The sequence below is a fragment of the Microcebus murinus genome, chromosome 1 (assembly GCF_040939455.1).
Source record: "Microcebus murinus isolate Inina chromosome 1, M.murinus_Inina_mat1.0, whole genome shotgun sequence".
In the NCBI taxonomy this organism is placed as follows: Eukaryota; Metazoa; Chordata; class Mammalia; order Primates; family Cheirogaleidae; genus Microcebus; species Microcebus murinus.
This window is the reverse complement of record NC_134104.1, coordinates 106,777,626-106,792,460: the sequence shown is the minus strand read 5'-3', so window position 1 is coordinate 106,792,460 and position 14,835 is coordinate 106,777,626. Positions and strand designations below refer to the sequence as shown.

At 37.2% G+C, this 14,835-nt stretch overlaps 1 protein-coding gene across 1 annotated transcript in view; it reads left to right on the top strand.

The window, feature by feature from the left end:
- Positions 1–2,413: 2,413 nt before the first annotated feature.
- AADACL2 (arylacetamide deacetylase like 2) overlaps positions 2,414–14,835 on the top strand; it is a 33,226-nt gene continuing 20,804 nt past the window's right edge. The window contains exons 1-2 of the mRNA XM_012791310.1: positions 2,414–2,551; positions 5,477–5,699. Of these exons, the coding sequence (XP_012646764.1) occupies positions 2,414–2,551; positions 5,477–5,699 (361 nt within the window). The remainder of the gene's footprint in view (positions 2,552–5,476; positions 5,700–14,835) is intronic.

The window sequence follows — 14,835 nt, the reverse complement described above, 5'->3', positions numbered from 1 at the left end:
GCCACTTTTCTCCTTGATATGGTGATCTCAATACTGTCAACTTAAGTAACAGAGAGGGAGACTCTCTAAGAGAAAATGATATTTATTTGGTAGTAGGCATTGTTAATGGGAATGTGCATACCATAGTAAACTGTGTGTGTCTTCAGGGAGGTAAAGGAAGACACAAATTTACAAAAAAATGAGAAGGATTACATAATTGTTTTGCTGAGAATCTCTGTATGTGTGTTAGGTTTTGTCTTCAGTTCTGAAGGCAGGCAATTTATAACTCTGCACTAGCTATCACTTCTTGCTTTTGCAGAGCTTTTAAGTCAACCAGAGGTTAGAGTGTATGGCCTTCTCAGATCTTTCCAAGGCACTTTCATGCACATGGCCTTTTAGATTCCCTGTATTATATCAGAATTTTCAAAGCTTATGTATCGGCATCTTATTCTCTAGCTTTTCTTTTTAATTTTTTTTTTGTCAGCTTGCTTTTTACCTTACTATGGCCACCTCAAGCACTGTGATATTAAACAATTGGTGTGGATTTTGTAAAATCAGAATTACTTGGGAAAAGTCTCTTGGCATTGGGTGAGTTGTAAGTCAGGTCAAGTAAAGACAAATCCCAAGAGTCAGGTTCAAGAGAGGTCAAATGGTAATTAACTGAGAATGGGACTTTGAAGGCACTTCAATCCCTTTTGCCTTCTCCAGTGGCTTTTAGACTACTGATTGTCATCCTCCTAGAGGAGCTATTGGTTCTCAAGGATACTGTAGAGCTGGGGAAAAGGAGATGGCAATAGAACAAGTAAAAATAATAAGAAATTTTGTTTTTTATAAAAATTTTACTGTTTTTTTCTGAATAAATATACTTCAGATTGTTGTAAGCTTTTGATTAATTTCCAGAGTTCTGAGAAAGTTGATTTAGACAATTTTTGCCAATTTTTTATTGTTTTGATGGAAGACTATATTTTTGGAAGTCTTTTGAAGTCTGCCATTCTTGCTGATACCACTGTACAATTAATTTTTATATACTGACTTTGTATCTTGTGATTTTTCTAAATTTGCTTATTAATTATAATAGCTTTTCTGAAGATGCTTTAGAATTTTCTGCACACACTATTATGTCATCTGTGATTATGATATATTATGTGATTATATTACTTCTTTCATTCCAAATTGTATACCTTTACTTTTTAACAAAATAATGCAGGGGTCCTCAGACTTTTTAAACAGGGGGCCAGTTCACTGTCCCTCAGATGGTTGAAGAGTGTGCACTGTGGGCCCGGGACGAGTCAGCTGCTAAGCAGGATAGGCAGCTGCGGCAAAAACACCCGGCAGGCCAGATAAATATCCTAGGCAGGCGGCATGTGGCCCATGGGCCGTAGTTTGAGGACGCCTGAAGTAATGTGATTAATTTAGTTTGCAGTTTTTTTTTTTCTAGGCTCATCTCTGATGTTTCTGAAAGTCTTCTCTTATTATAGTACATGTAAGTCATAAATGTTAAGGGATGGGGAAAAGATCATATTTATGAAATATTAAGGGATAAAGCTTACTGTTTCTGGATGCTTAGGCAACACTAATCAGAGTTATGACAATTTCCCAGGTCAGTATGAAAGAATGAATTCACCTTTCCTCACATTTGTCCTGTTCAGGCCCTCAGTGGATTGGATTATACCCACCTACACTGGGGAGAGCAATCTTCTTTACTCAGTCTACCAATTCAAGTGCTAATCTTTTCCAGAAACACTTTGAAAGACATATCCAGAAATAATGTTTTAGCGGCTCTCTGGACATCCCTTGGCCTGGTTAAATTGACTTAGAAAGTTAACCATCACACAACGTAATCCTCTAAAAAACAGAATGTACTGTACTTATAATAAGTTTCCTGGTCCTTCAGTCTACTAAAAAGTTTTAGCTTCATAAATGATAGAATTTGGACAAGTCCCCACATCCCTTATTTTTTAAGCCAAAGCTTGGTCCACCACAAGCAGGGTTTGTTAACATGGTTAATGATCCATGATAATGGTATTATCTGGATTTTGACTAAATATCAGCTAAATTTAAAAAAAAGAAACCTCTTCTTAAAAAATATTGCAGTCACCCAACCACAAAAATTTACTTCATGGCTTATTCAGTGCTTATGTTTAGGCTCTGGTTTATGTCTCAATGATAAAGTTATTTCAGGCTTATAACAGTTTCACAGGATGAAGAAATACTGTAGGAGTTTTAAGTTGCATGCTGGTAATACATGTGAAATCTGATGAACTATGACATCTGTTTCAGAGTCTCTGTGTTTGTGAAACATGTTACTACTGAGTCTGTAGTGTTTGGATTGCAAATTAGCTTCATGTAGTTAAGATGATCATTTCACCTGAGAGAGTTCCCCGTCTACATCTGCTTTAACCTTAGTACTGAAGAAGCTGGAAAAAAGGATATTATGGGGTTCAAAGCTCTCTGTTTGGGGCTGTTGTTTGTTCTTTTTGTTTCTTACATTTATAAACCCATACCAGAAAATGTTGAAGAAAGTTGGAAAGTATTGGCTTTGGATGTACCTCTTAAAATTTTATCATTGATGGTAAGATTGACATTTATTTTCTGCTGAAAATTGGGATGCTATATTGACTTAAAATGAGCGCTTATGAACTGTTTTATTAGTACTAATATCATCATTTTGAAAGAACTCTTGCTTATTTGTTAGAGTAAATAACATTAAGTAAAATAAAATTTACTGCGTCTGTGCAGAACAGAGTGAAAAAGAAATTTTGTTTCCAAGAGTTTATGTATAAATGTAAAGACTCTATTTATTGTGATGTGCATAAAAGAAATGGTATTGTTGAAGCAAAGGCTTTGAGGCTTATTTAATAATTTGACAAATTTGAATTTCAAGGGCAACCTAGTCTCATAATTATCTTTTAGTTGTTCAGGTATACATTATTAGTGTATATACCTGTGTGATGTTAACTTAGGGCTTGTATTATTCAATGGATTTCAGTGTCTTTCATCAATTCTAAATTTTTGGACTTCAGGGATTGTCTGACTTGCAATATGTAGAGTGGATTATGAGCTCTTGCAAAAATGACTCCTGTGTAAGGGGAAGATATGATTAAACACTAACATTTTTAAGCTCTTAAAATGTACAGGCTTTTTATAATACATATCTCCACTCATTCTCTACTCTCTTGCAATTATTTTTCTCAGTTTATGGAGAAGGAAAAAGAGATTCAAAAAAACACATGCAGGTAGAAATGAACAACTCCAGAACTATAAGAATTGTCTCATTTCAAAGTCTGTACTCTTTCTGCCAAACCAGGTAGCCTCGTGAAAAGTTCTGCTGTGGTAGTAACAACAGGAGACCAAAAGGAGAAAGCAAGAACAGTAGTAGATAATCAGAAAAGAGAAAGCAATCCATCTGTATAGGAGGGAGAGGCTGTCCCATGGTGCTTTGTACAGCAAACAACAAATCTGTGAAACCACAATCAATGCCTACTGGTGTCATCTAAGTCTTTATATTTTTTTCTCTAATCACTTTTAGAGGCTCGCCTTCTTTATAACTGTCTCTTTTTCCAATGCTCTCGCTCCTCACTTTAGTCTAATATGAAGGAATATGTGGATATCCACAGAAAAACTGCTATATTATCTTCCTTGATTATCTCATATATATTTAACACTCAACTGATATGGATATCATCAAAATTACAACATTATCAGAACATCCAACTTAAAAGTTCTACTTTTATTTTCTTAGCTTCAAATTTTTCTCACCATTCTCCATCTATAATACAATTATGCAATTTATATATTTGATATTATATATGGATTACCCTTTATCTTAAAAAAATTGTAGGAAAAGCAAACACACAATTACTTTAAAGATTGCTCTAATAAATTTAACAATTTTTGGCTGTTATAGGGAAAACAATTTTAGGACTGAATTTTGTAACTCAAAATTGTTTTTTTTGTTTTTTTTTTTTTGAGACAGAGTCTCACTTTGTTGCCCAGGCTAGTCAAAATTGTTATAGTAGCAAGAATAATAATTTATTTAACATATGAAAGGGAAGTGAAAAATCAATTTTTTGATAAAATGGCCTTGAAAGATAAATGTATTGCTTTGCAATCATATGTTGAATTGGAAGGTAGAGTTTGGTAGAATAAAGCACATACATCCTTGAAAAATCTCCTTTACCCTTCATTACATATTTTTTACCTATAAAATGGGGTTCTTAATAATAAAAACTTTGCAGAATTGCTCTCCTAATTAAAGATCATGTATGCAATAAGAGACAAAAATAATCTCTAAAGTGGTAGCTTTTGTTATGGTTCAAAAATATTTAAGTGTCTAATCAAAAACAGAAAATCTGAGAAAATGAGAAACAAGGCAATATGCCCCAAATCTAATTTTTAAAAGCCAACTTGCCAAATGAAAAATTAACTGAATTTACTCATTTACCAAAAACTTGCTATAAAGGATATTCTATTTGGTTATATTCAATTAGCAGGAAAATGCTCAATAATTCTTATTAGTGAATAATATTTAAATAACAAGAAAAGATTTATTGAATATGTACATAGGACAGATGCTCTTCTAATGTGTTGAAAGTACTAATATATTTAAATGCTACTACAGCTCATTGAGGAATTTATTACTATTACCATTATATAGACAAGGAAATTGAGATACAGAGAGGAATTTGCTTAATGTCACTCAGCTAGTAAGTGGTAGTATAAGAATCTGGCTTAGAAAAATGGATACAGACTTGGCCTTGATGTTTATTGGCTACAACTTAGAGCTTATGCATACTTCCCCATCATTAAAGTAGAGGGATTAGATGTTCTCTAATGCCCTGTAAATACTTTAAATTCTTTGGAATAATTATAATAATAAAGGCTGTTCAATGTATTATTATCCATGTAATTTTTAAGGTTTTTCCTTTGAGCAAACTGTCTAATAATATGTCAGAAAGGTCCTAGAAAAACTAGTCAGAAATGCCAAGGAGAAATTTTTTCAATGACATCAGATATGGGATTTAAGAGGTGGGAGAACAAAGGGCACCAATCTATTTGGAATTGAAAACCAGGGAATTTGGATCATTAACAGTGTGGTCATGATGATATTCAAAACTCTAGATAAAATTAACAATAAAAAAAGGAAAATATGACAGCATACCTACAAAAAAAAGAAGAGTGGTTATAAGACCTGGACATTTTTCAGATATGAATTATAAATAAGAAATGATTATAGCAAGCATACAAAACTGCCAATAAATTGATGGGTTTTGAATGAGAGAGTTCTTAATGTAAAATACAGAATACTTGAGATTTTCGAAGGCAACAAGTAATAAAATCTTTACAGTATTATTTGGAAATAATGTTTAGAAACTTTCTATTATTTTTGTTTACTTTGCTTATATTTTCTTCCTTTTTAAAACTTTCTCTTTATATGCATTGGTGTTATTTAAAGATGCAAATGTTTAGTTTTGTTTATTTTGTTTTGTTCTTACAGGCCATATATTTTGAAAAGTTGGGGATTATAAATTATGCAGAGTTTATATCTATAATAGCCAAACTGGATTATACTCAACCACATTCAGATGAATACCTCACAGTGACTGATATGGCATTTGCTGACATTCCAGTACGCTTGTACTTGCCAAAGAGAAAGTCAGAAATCCCAAGACGAGCTGTAATCTATGTTCATGGTGGTGCTTTTTGTTTCGGAAGTTTTAGTAAGTCCATTTTATAAGGGATAAGTATGACTGGCTCTATGTTTTTCATATAAAAACTATTTTATATAAATATATATACTTATGTATATCTATATGTGTATACTTCTATGGATAGGTATAAGTATACATATAAACATTATATATCTAATAGAGAGATAGGCATGGACATACTTATGGCAATAATATGGGGATTTTGTTTTATTTATTTATTTTTTTTTTGTTTTTTTTTTTAATTATTTTTTTTTTATTTTGGCATATTATGGGGGTACAGATTTTAAGGTTTCAATAAATGCCCATTTCCCCCCCTCCCCCCAAAAGTCTGAGTCTCCATCATGACCATCCCCCAGATGGTGCACATCTCACTCACTATGTATGTATATACCCGCCCCCCTCCCCCCTCCCACCTGCCCAATACCCTATTACTGTAGCACCTATGTGTCCACTTAGGTGCTACTCAGTTAATACCAGTTTGCTGGAGAATATAGACTTCACTTAGTAGTATGGGTTCCAGCTCTAACCAGGAAAATATAAGGTGTGCTATATCACCATTGTTTCTTAGAGCTGAATAGTACTCCATGGTGTACATATACCACATTTTATTAATCCATTCTTTGATTGATGGGCACTTGGGCTGTTTCCACAGCCTTGCAATTATGAATTGTGCTGCTATAAACATTCGAGTGCAGGTGTCTTTTTTGTAGAGTGTCATTGGATCATTTGGGTAGATGCCCAGCAATGGGATTGCTGGATCAAATGGTAGATTCACTTGTATCGCTTTAAGGTATCTCCATATTGCTTTCCACAGAGGTTGAACTAGTTTGCAGTCCCACCATCAGTGTAGGAGTGTTCCTCTCTCTCCGCAACCACGCCAGCATTTATTGTTTGGAGATTTTTTGATAAAGGCCATTCTCACTGGGGTTAAGTGATATCTCATTGTGGTCTTGATTTGCATTTCCCTGATGATTAGAGATGTTGAGCATTTCTTCATATGTTTGTTGGCCATTCTTCTGTCTTCTTTAGAAAAATTTCTGTTCAAGTCCTTTGCCCACTTTTTAATGGGGTTATTTGATTTTTTCTTCCTAATTTTTGTGAGTTCTAAGTATATTCTAGTTATCAGTCCCTTATCGGATGCATAGGATGCAAAAATTTTCTCCCATTCTGTAGGTTGTCTGTTTACTTTCATGACTATTTCTTTGGCTGTGCAGAAGCTTTGTAGTTTGATCATATCCCATTTATTTATTTTTGTTGCTGCTGTGATTGCCTTTGGGGACTTCTTCATAAACTCTTTGCCCAGGCCGATGTCTAGGAGAGTGTTTCCAACTTTTTCCTCTAGAGTTCTAATAGTTTCATATCTTAGGTTTAAGTCTGTTATCCAGCATGAGTTGGTTTTTGTGAGAGGTGAAAGGTGTGGGTCCTGTTTTAGCCTTCTACAGGTGGCTATCCAGTTTTCCCAGCACCATTTATTGAAGAGGGATTCTTTTCCCCAGCGTATGTTTTTGTCTGCTTTGTCAAAGATGAGATGGCTATATGAGGATGGTTTTATATCAGGATTCTCACATCTGTTCCACTGGTCAATATTCCTGTTTTTGTGCCAATACCATATTGTTTTAATTACTACAGCTTTGTAGTATAGTTTGATATCTGGCATATTAATGCCTCCCATTTGGTTTTTGTTGCCTAGAATTGCTCTTGATATTCGGGGTCTTCTTTGATTCCATATGAAGCGTAAAATTATTTTTTCTATATCTGTGAAGAATGCTGATGGGATTTTAATAGGTATTGCATTGAATCTGTAGATCAGTTTGGGTAGTATAGACATTTTGATGATATTGAGTCTGCCGATCCATGAGCATGGTATGGATTTCCATCTGTTTACATCCTCTGCTATTTCCTTCCTCAGTGTTTCATAGTTCTCCCTGTAGAGGTCTTTTACCTCTTTGGTTAAATATATTCCTAGGTACTTTAATTTCTTTGTTGCTATTGTGAAGGGAATTGAGTCTTTGATTTGGTTCTCAATTAGATTGTTGTTGGCGTATATGAATGCCTCTGATTTCTGTGTATTAATTTTGTATCCTGAGACTTTACTAAATTCATTGATCAGTTCCAGGAGTTTCTTGGTTGAATCCTTGGGGTTTTCTAGATACAATATCATATCATCAGCAAACAGTGAAAGTTTGATCTCTTCTGCCCCTATTTGGATACCTTTGATTCCATTTTCCTGTCTGATTGCTGTAGCCAAGACTTCCAGCACTATGTTGAACAGAAGTGGAGATAGTGGGCAGCCTTGTCTGGTTCCAGTTCTAAGTGGGAATGATTTCAATCTTTCCCCATTCAGTATGATGTTGGCTATGGGTCTGTCATATATGGCTTGTATCATTTTTAGGTATGTCCCTTCTATGCCTATTTTCTTCAGTGTTCGTATCATGAAAGGGTGTTGAATTTTGTCAAAAGCTTTTTCTGCATCTATTGAAAGAATCATGTGGTCTTTGTTTTTGCTTCTGTTTATGTGGTGAATTGCATTTATAGATTTCCGTATGTTGAACCATCCCTGCATCCCTGGGATGAAGCCCACTTGGTCGTGGTGGATTATTTTTTTGATAAGTGTCTGGATTCGGTTAGCTAAGATTTTGTTGAAAATTTTTGCATCTATATTCATTAGGGATATTGGTCTGTAGTTTTCTTTTTTTGTTGCATCCTTTCCTGGTTTTGGTATCAGAGTAATATTCGCTTCATAAAAGGTGTCGGGGAGGTTTCCGTTCTTCTCGGTGTTGTGGAATAGTTTCTGCAAGATAGGTACTAGTTCTTCTTTATAGGTATGGTAAAATTCAGGTGTGAAGCCATCTGGACCGGGACTTTTCTTTTTAGGGAGATTTTTAATTGCTGTTTCTATTTCAGCTATTGAGATTGGTCTGTTCAGGGAATCTATTTCTTCCTGGTTGAGCCTAGGGAGGCTGTGTGTTTCTAGAAATTTGTCCATTTCCTCCACATTTTCCAGTTTGTGTGCATAAAGATTTTTGTAGTATTCATAAATTGTATCTTGTATCTCTTTGGGATCAGTTGTGATATCTCCTTTTTTGTTCCTGATGGAGCTTATTAGAGATTTCTCTTTTCTGCTTTTCGTTAGCTTAGCCAATGGCGCGTCAATCTTGTTTATTTTTTCAAAGAACCAACTTTTTGTTTTATTAATCTCCTGAATAGCTTCCCTGTTTTCAATTTCGTTTAGTTCTGATTTGATCTTGTTGATTTCGCTTCTTCTGCTGGGTTTGGGGTTGGTCTTTTCTTCTTTTTCCAGCTCTTTGAGTCGTTTCATTAGATTGTCTATTTGTGATCTTCTTGCCTTTTGGTTATAGGCATTTATGGAGATAAACTTTCCTCTCAGAACTGCTTTAGCTGTGTCCCAGAGGAGTTGATAACTTGTCTCTCCATTGTCGTTTTCTTCATAGAAGTTTTTTATTTCCGTCTTGATTTCTTCATTTACGAAGTAATCATTTAGTAGGAGGTTGTTTAATTTCCACGTTTTTGTGTAGAAATGTGAGTTTCTGTTAGGGTTGATTTCTAGTTTTATTCCACTGTGATCTGAGAAGGTACATGGTATGATTTCTATTTTTTTAAATGTCTTGAGATTTTCTTTGTGTCCTAGGATATGGTCAATCTTAGAGAATGTCCCGTGAGCTGATGAGAAGAACGTATATTCAGTGGATTTTGGGTAGAATGTTCTGTAGATGTCTGTCAGACCCAATTGTTCTAGAGTTTTGTTTAAGTCCATTATTTCTTTATTAATTTTCTGTTTGGAGGATCTGTCTCGTGCCGTCAGTGGGGTGTTGAAATCCCCGGCTATTATGGAGTTGCTATTAATCCATTTGCTTAGCTCCAGTAAGGTTTGCTTTATGAATCTGGGTGCACCTAAGTTGGGTGCATATATATTTAAAATTGTTATCTCTTCTTGTTGGACTGTGCCCTTCACCATTATATAATGACCCTCTTTGTCTTTTACTACTTTTGTTGGTTTAAAAACTAAATCGTCTGAAATTAGAACTGCCACATCAGCCTTCTTTTGGCTTCTATTTGCCTGGAATATTGATCTCCACCTTTTATTTTTAGTCTATGTGCATCCTTGCAGGTTAAATGTGTTTCCTGAAGACAGCATATACTTGGCCTGTATTTTCTTATCCATTCAGCCAGCCTATGTCTCTTGAGTGGAGAGTTTAAGCCATTCACATTTATTGAGAGAACTGATAGGTAAGGTAGATTACTGATCATTCTGTTGGGTTGGATGTTGTTGCTATGATTTCTGTCTTGAGCCATTGTAATATCTGGCCTTTAATATCTTTGGGTTTTGGTTGTTTTTATATCCGTGGGTTATTATTATGATGTTCCGTGCATAACGCTGTTTTAAGTACTTCTTGTAGGGCTGGTCTTGTCTTGGTGAATTCTCTGAGCCTTTGCTTGTCTGAGAATGTTTTTATTTCTCCTTCATATATGAAGCTTAGTTTTGCAGGGAATAATATTCTAGGCTGGGCATTGTTTTGTTTCAAAAGAGTGAGAATGGGGCCCCAGTCTCTCCTTGCTTGTAAAGTCTCATTAGAGAAGTCTGATGTTATTCAAATTGGCTTTCCCTTGTATGTCACTTGCTTCCTTTGTCTTACAGCTCTTAGAAGGGCCTCTTTAGTTGATACTTTGGTCAGTCTAATGACTGCATGACGTGACGTCTTCCTGTTTGCATTGAATCTCCCAAGGGTCCTCTGGGCTTCTTGAACTTGTATATCGAGCTTTTGAGCAAGGCCTGGGAAATTTTCCTCTACTATATCTTCAAACAGCTTGTCCAACCCTTGAGTGTTGTCTTCTTCCCCTTCTTGTAACCCTATGACCCTCACATTAGGTTTCTTCACATAATCCCACAGCTCTTGTAGGCTTTGCTCTTTTCTCTTGTTTTTCTGCTCTCTTTCTGTGACTGATTTATTTAATTGGAGGGTGTTATCTTCAAGCTCTGAGATTCTTTCTTCTGTTTCATCTACCCTGTTCTTGAGACTTTCCACTGTATTTTGTAGTTCCTTGAATTGATTCTTCATTTCCAGGAGTTCGGCTACACTTTTCTTCAATGTGTCTATTTCTTTTCTCATATCCTGGAGATTTTTTGTGGTTTCTTGGTGTTGGTTATTGAGTTGTTGTTGCAGCTGGGTGAGTGTTCTTATGTTCCACATACGAAATTCCTCTTCTGTCATATTGGTTGCCTGATTTTGGTCAGTGTCCGTTTCTAGGGGGCTGGTGCTCCTCTTTGGGGGGTGTTTTCCGTTTGGTTCTTCATATTTTCTGAGTTCTTTCTCTGATTTCTTCCCATGTCGATCAGTTGTTGTTTCTTTCCTTAGGTTATTGTTTGGGTATTCACACACCTTGTTTAGTTTCTGAGGCGTTAGGTGGTGCCTGTGGGTGAAATTGGACCACTCCCTGTATATTGAGTCAGTGGGTGCCGTGGAAAGGCTGTGCAAGATGCTGTCCCTGTCAGTAGGTGGCATTTGCTTGGAGGAACAGGCTATGGTGTTGATTTTGAGTCCTGTTATCAGCTCTTGTTCTGGGCGGAGCTGGGTTGGGTAAGCCTGGCCTCAGGCCATTAGCAGGGGTCAAAGTTCTGTTCTCTGCTTCCAGGGAGAGCTGTCAGGGCGGGGATGGAATGATCCTGCTCAGCCAGAAAGTCTGGGTGTGGGGGTGGGGCTGTCTGAGACCCGCAGTCTGCAGCAGGCCTCGCTTCTTTCCACCCTCCCCAACTCTGCAGCTACTCCTGGGCCTCTGCCAGCAGGACAGACCACAAGCCACCAGGCCTCCCCGGACTGTGATGCCAGCGGGGAGATTCCCTGCACAGGAACGCCACCTGGGTTGGGCGCACGGCCTCCTCCTGGGAGGAGGGTTGCCCTCTAGGACCCGATCTGCCCCTGGAGGCACACAGACCTCAGTAGGCTGTTCACATATAACCCTTCTGTGCCCTTGGTAATGCTAGCCCTCGGTGCAGGGGATCTGGTCTGCAGGTCCGACCTCTGGGTCCCAGAGTTCAAACTGTATTCCCACCAGGGAGAGGATTTCCGGTCCTAATTCACCCACAGGGAGCCCAAGCTTGGTCTATGTCTCTCAGCCTCTGAGTCGGCACTGTTTTCCTGGGAACACGGTGCCAGCAGCACCTGGGAGGGCGGGCGGGGTCCCAAACGGGAAGGTCCCGTTCCCTGGAGGTGCCTCCGGCTGGTGGCTGTATTGTCTCTCTGGGCAGCCACGGGTAGGGTCGGTGGAGGGGAGGAGGAGGCAATATGGCGCCTGCCGCGCGGCTCGGGTCCGTGCACACGGAGGTGCCCGGAGGAAGTTGGGAACCTGGTGCCACGTCTGCTACAGGCTCACCGTTGGCAGGCGGCGGCAGTCTCTGGGCTGATGTCCGCAGGTCTCTCCACCCGCTGGGGAGCCCACCAGCAGTCCCGAATGCAGGGGAGGGGAAACAGCAGATCCACCTACCCTTGCCGCTGGTCTCCGGGCTGCTCCGGTGGTCTCAGCCTCCAGCTCTCCTCCGCAGCCTCCTCCCGTGGAGTCTCCCGGGGTCTCAGGTACCCCTCCTTCCGGCCCTTGTCCGCTGTATGCTCGTCTTCTTGCTTCTTTCCTCTAGTTTCTGCTAGAATCGGTCTTTTCTGCAGAGACCCTCTGTCTGGCGGTGTTATTCGTCCGCCATCTTTTGTATATGGGGATTTTGAATTCAGTTTTGGTTTTGTTTTGTGTTTGTAAACATTTTATTTTCCTTGGCTTTCATATTGCATGTACACATATCAATTGAAAACAGGGCATAAATAAGTCAATTACTAAATCTTTTTTCCTTGAGGATCTGAATATATTCAGGAGCAGAAACATTGAAGTGATACAGATGTTTTATGTAGAAAATCAGAAAGATGTGCTATTGATTGCTACAAGATCAAATTTGTGATTATTGATAATAATAATATTAATAGTGGTAATGCTTAGAGTGAACTTGCTAGTCTTGACTCTAAAAAGAAAACACAAAATAGAACTATATAATAATAAACTCTTCCCATTAAGTCCAAGTTCCCTACTTGTCTCTGGTGATGATTCTAAGTAGCATATATACCAGATTCAAAACAAGAACAAGAATAAATTTACCTTTATTAAAACTTTAGAAAGCTCCATTATAGAATGGTGCTGGTGTATGGAGAGTCACTGTTCTATTTAAATAAAGTAATAAATTAAGCAAATGAATAGAATTGACAAAAGTTCCACAAACAATAAATGAATCTTTCTTTTCCACTATGTCTTTCTCTAAACCTCATTGGTTCTAAATAGTTTGAGAAACTTTTAAAGGTATATGCAATATAGTGAGCAAATATTATTTATGAGGATTAGGCAAACAGAATATAAGCATGGAAATTTAATGAGGAACAAATACTGCCATTAATAGACAAAATGATAAAATGGTGAGACTGCAATTTTGGCTTTCTAGTTTTCTGACAACTAACATGGAAAAAATATTATCAGTTACAAATTTCACAGTGACTTGTTAAAAGAAAACTATTTATGTGACTTAGAGATTGAAGAATCTATTCAGTTGACTAGCCTCAGGAGGCATTTGAAGAGCACAGTGGCTCCTCAATTGAAGAAATGTTATGAGCATTTTTCTTTTAAAGGATGGAAAACAACGAGTAATTGATTTTGCAAGTTTAAATTGGGCAGCAATATTTAACCTTAATGAAAACTCATGTTTGGGGGTGAGCCTCACTTGGTTTGGTTGGTACAAGCCTAAAAACCATCAGATCAGTATTGTTCTTGCAAGCCATATGTTTTATCAGCTACTCAAATTTCACAGAATAGGGAAGGTAGGTAGCAAGACCAGAAAAATTGCAGGGCAAAAGTAGAAAGCTAGGGGGAAATAGGGATGCTCTATCATGTTTTTAAAATTCTTGTTACAGTCTATAAAGTAAAAAAAAAAAAAATACAAAACTAGATAATTTCCTGTCCTGAGATAAGAAATTCGGCTCTTTGCTCATAGAAAAAGACTTTCCATTATGTGATGAACATCTTAAAACTCATTCTCACAATTAGCTATTGATTTTTATGGTATAAATAACTAATAAGTATAGGCTGATAGAGCAACATAATTAGTAAAAGCAATTCTAGGAGTAGGTAATACAAGGCAGTAAAGTTAAAGATTTTCTTTGGGGAATGTGATTTAGAGGTGATTTCGAGGTGAATCTTAAAATTTCCAGCGAAGCAGATGTTATGTATATCTTTCAGGAAATCTTCATAAAGATTGTTTTCCTCACAAAATATTTTGAAAGAACCTGAGAAAATGAATTCTAGAGCATACCCTACTACAAGGAAAAAAGTAGATTTCTACTGCCAGTAGGTCATTAAATATGAAATGTCCGATTTCAAATCAAAACTTTAGTTTATTGTATCTCAAACAAGAAGATGTTCAATTAATCAAAGTATATGCCCAAACTATTGACACAGTGTTGCCATGTTAACCATAGCTTGCTTATGCCAGCAGCTATGAAGCCTGGAGAGTGAGTGGTGATGAAATCACGAAAGGCATTTTCCACGGCTTGTTGAGAATTGAATATTTTTCCTTTCAAGAAGTGGTTCAAAGCCTGGAAGAAGTGGTATTCAGCTGGTGCAAGGTCTGGTGAATACGGTGGATGACAGAGAGTTTCCAAGTCCAGCTGCTGTAGTTTGAGCAGCCTTGTTTTTTTGTGACATGTGGTCTTGCAAGAAGATTGGCCTGTCTTTATTGACCAATCTCTGCTGCTTAATTGCAAGGATCCTCATTATTTTGTCCAATTGGTTGCGTAGACATTGCTGTAATTGACTGACCAGATTTCATGAAGATGTAGTGGATAATACCAGCACTGGACTACCAAACAGACACCATTAGCTTTTTTTTGATGAATATTCGGTTTAGCCTATGTTTCAACACTTCATCTTTATGTAACCATTGTGTCAAACACTTGCTATTGTCAAAAAGAATACATTTTCATCACACATAACAATATGGTATAGAAATGGTTCACCTTTATGTCATGACAGCAAAGAAGGCAAGCTTCGAGACTATTTCTCTTGTGTTGCTCATTTAATTTATGTGGTACCCATCTATCCA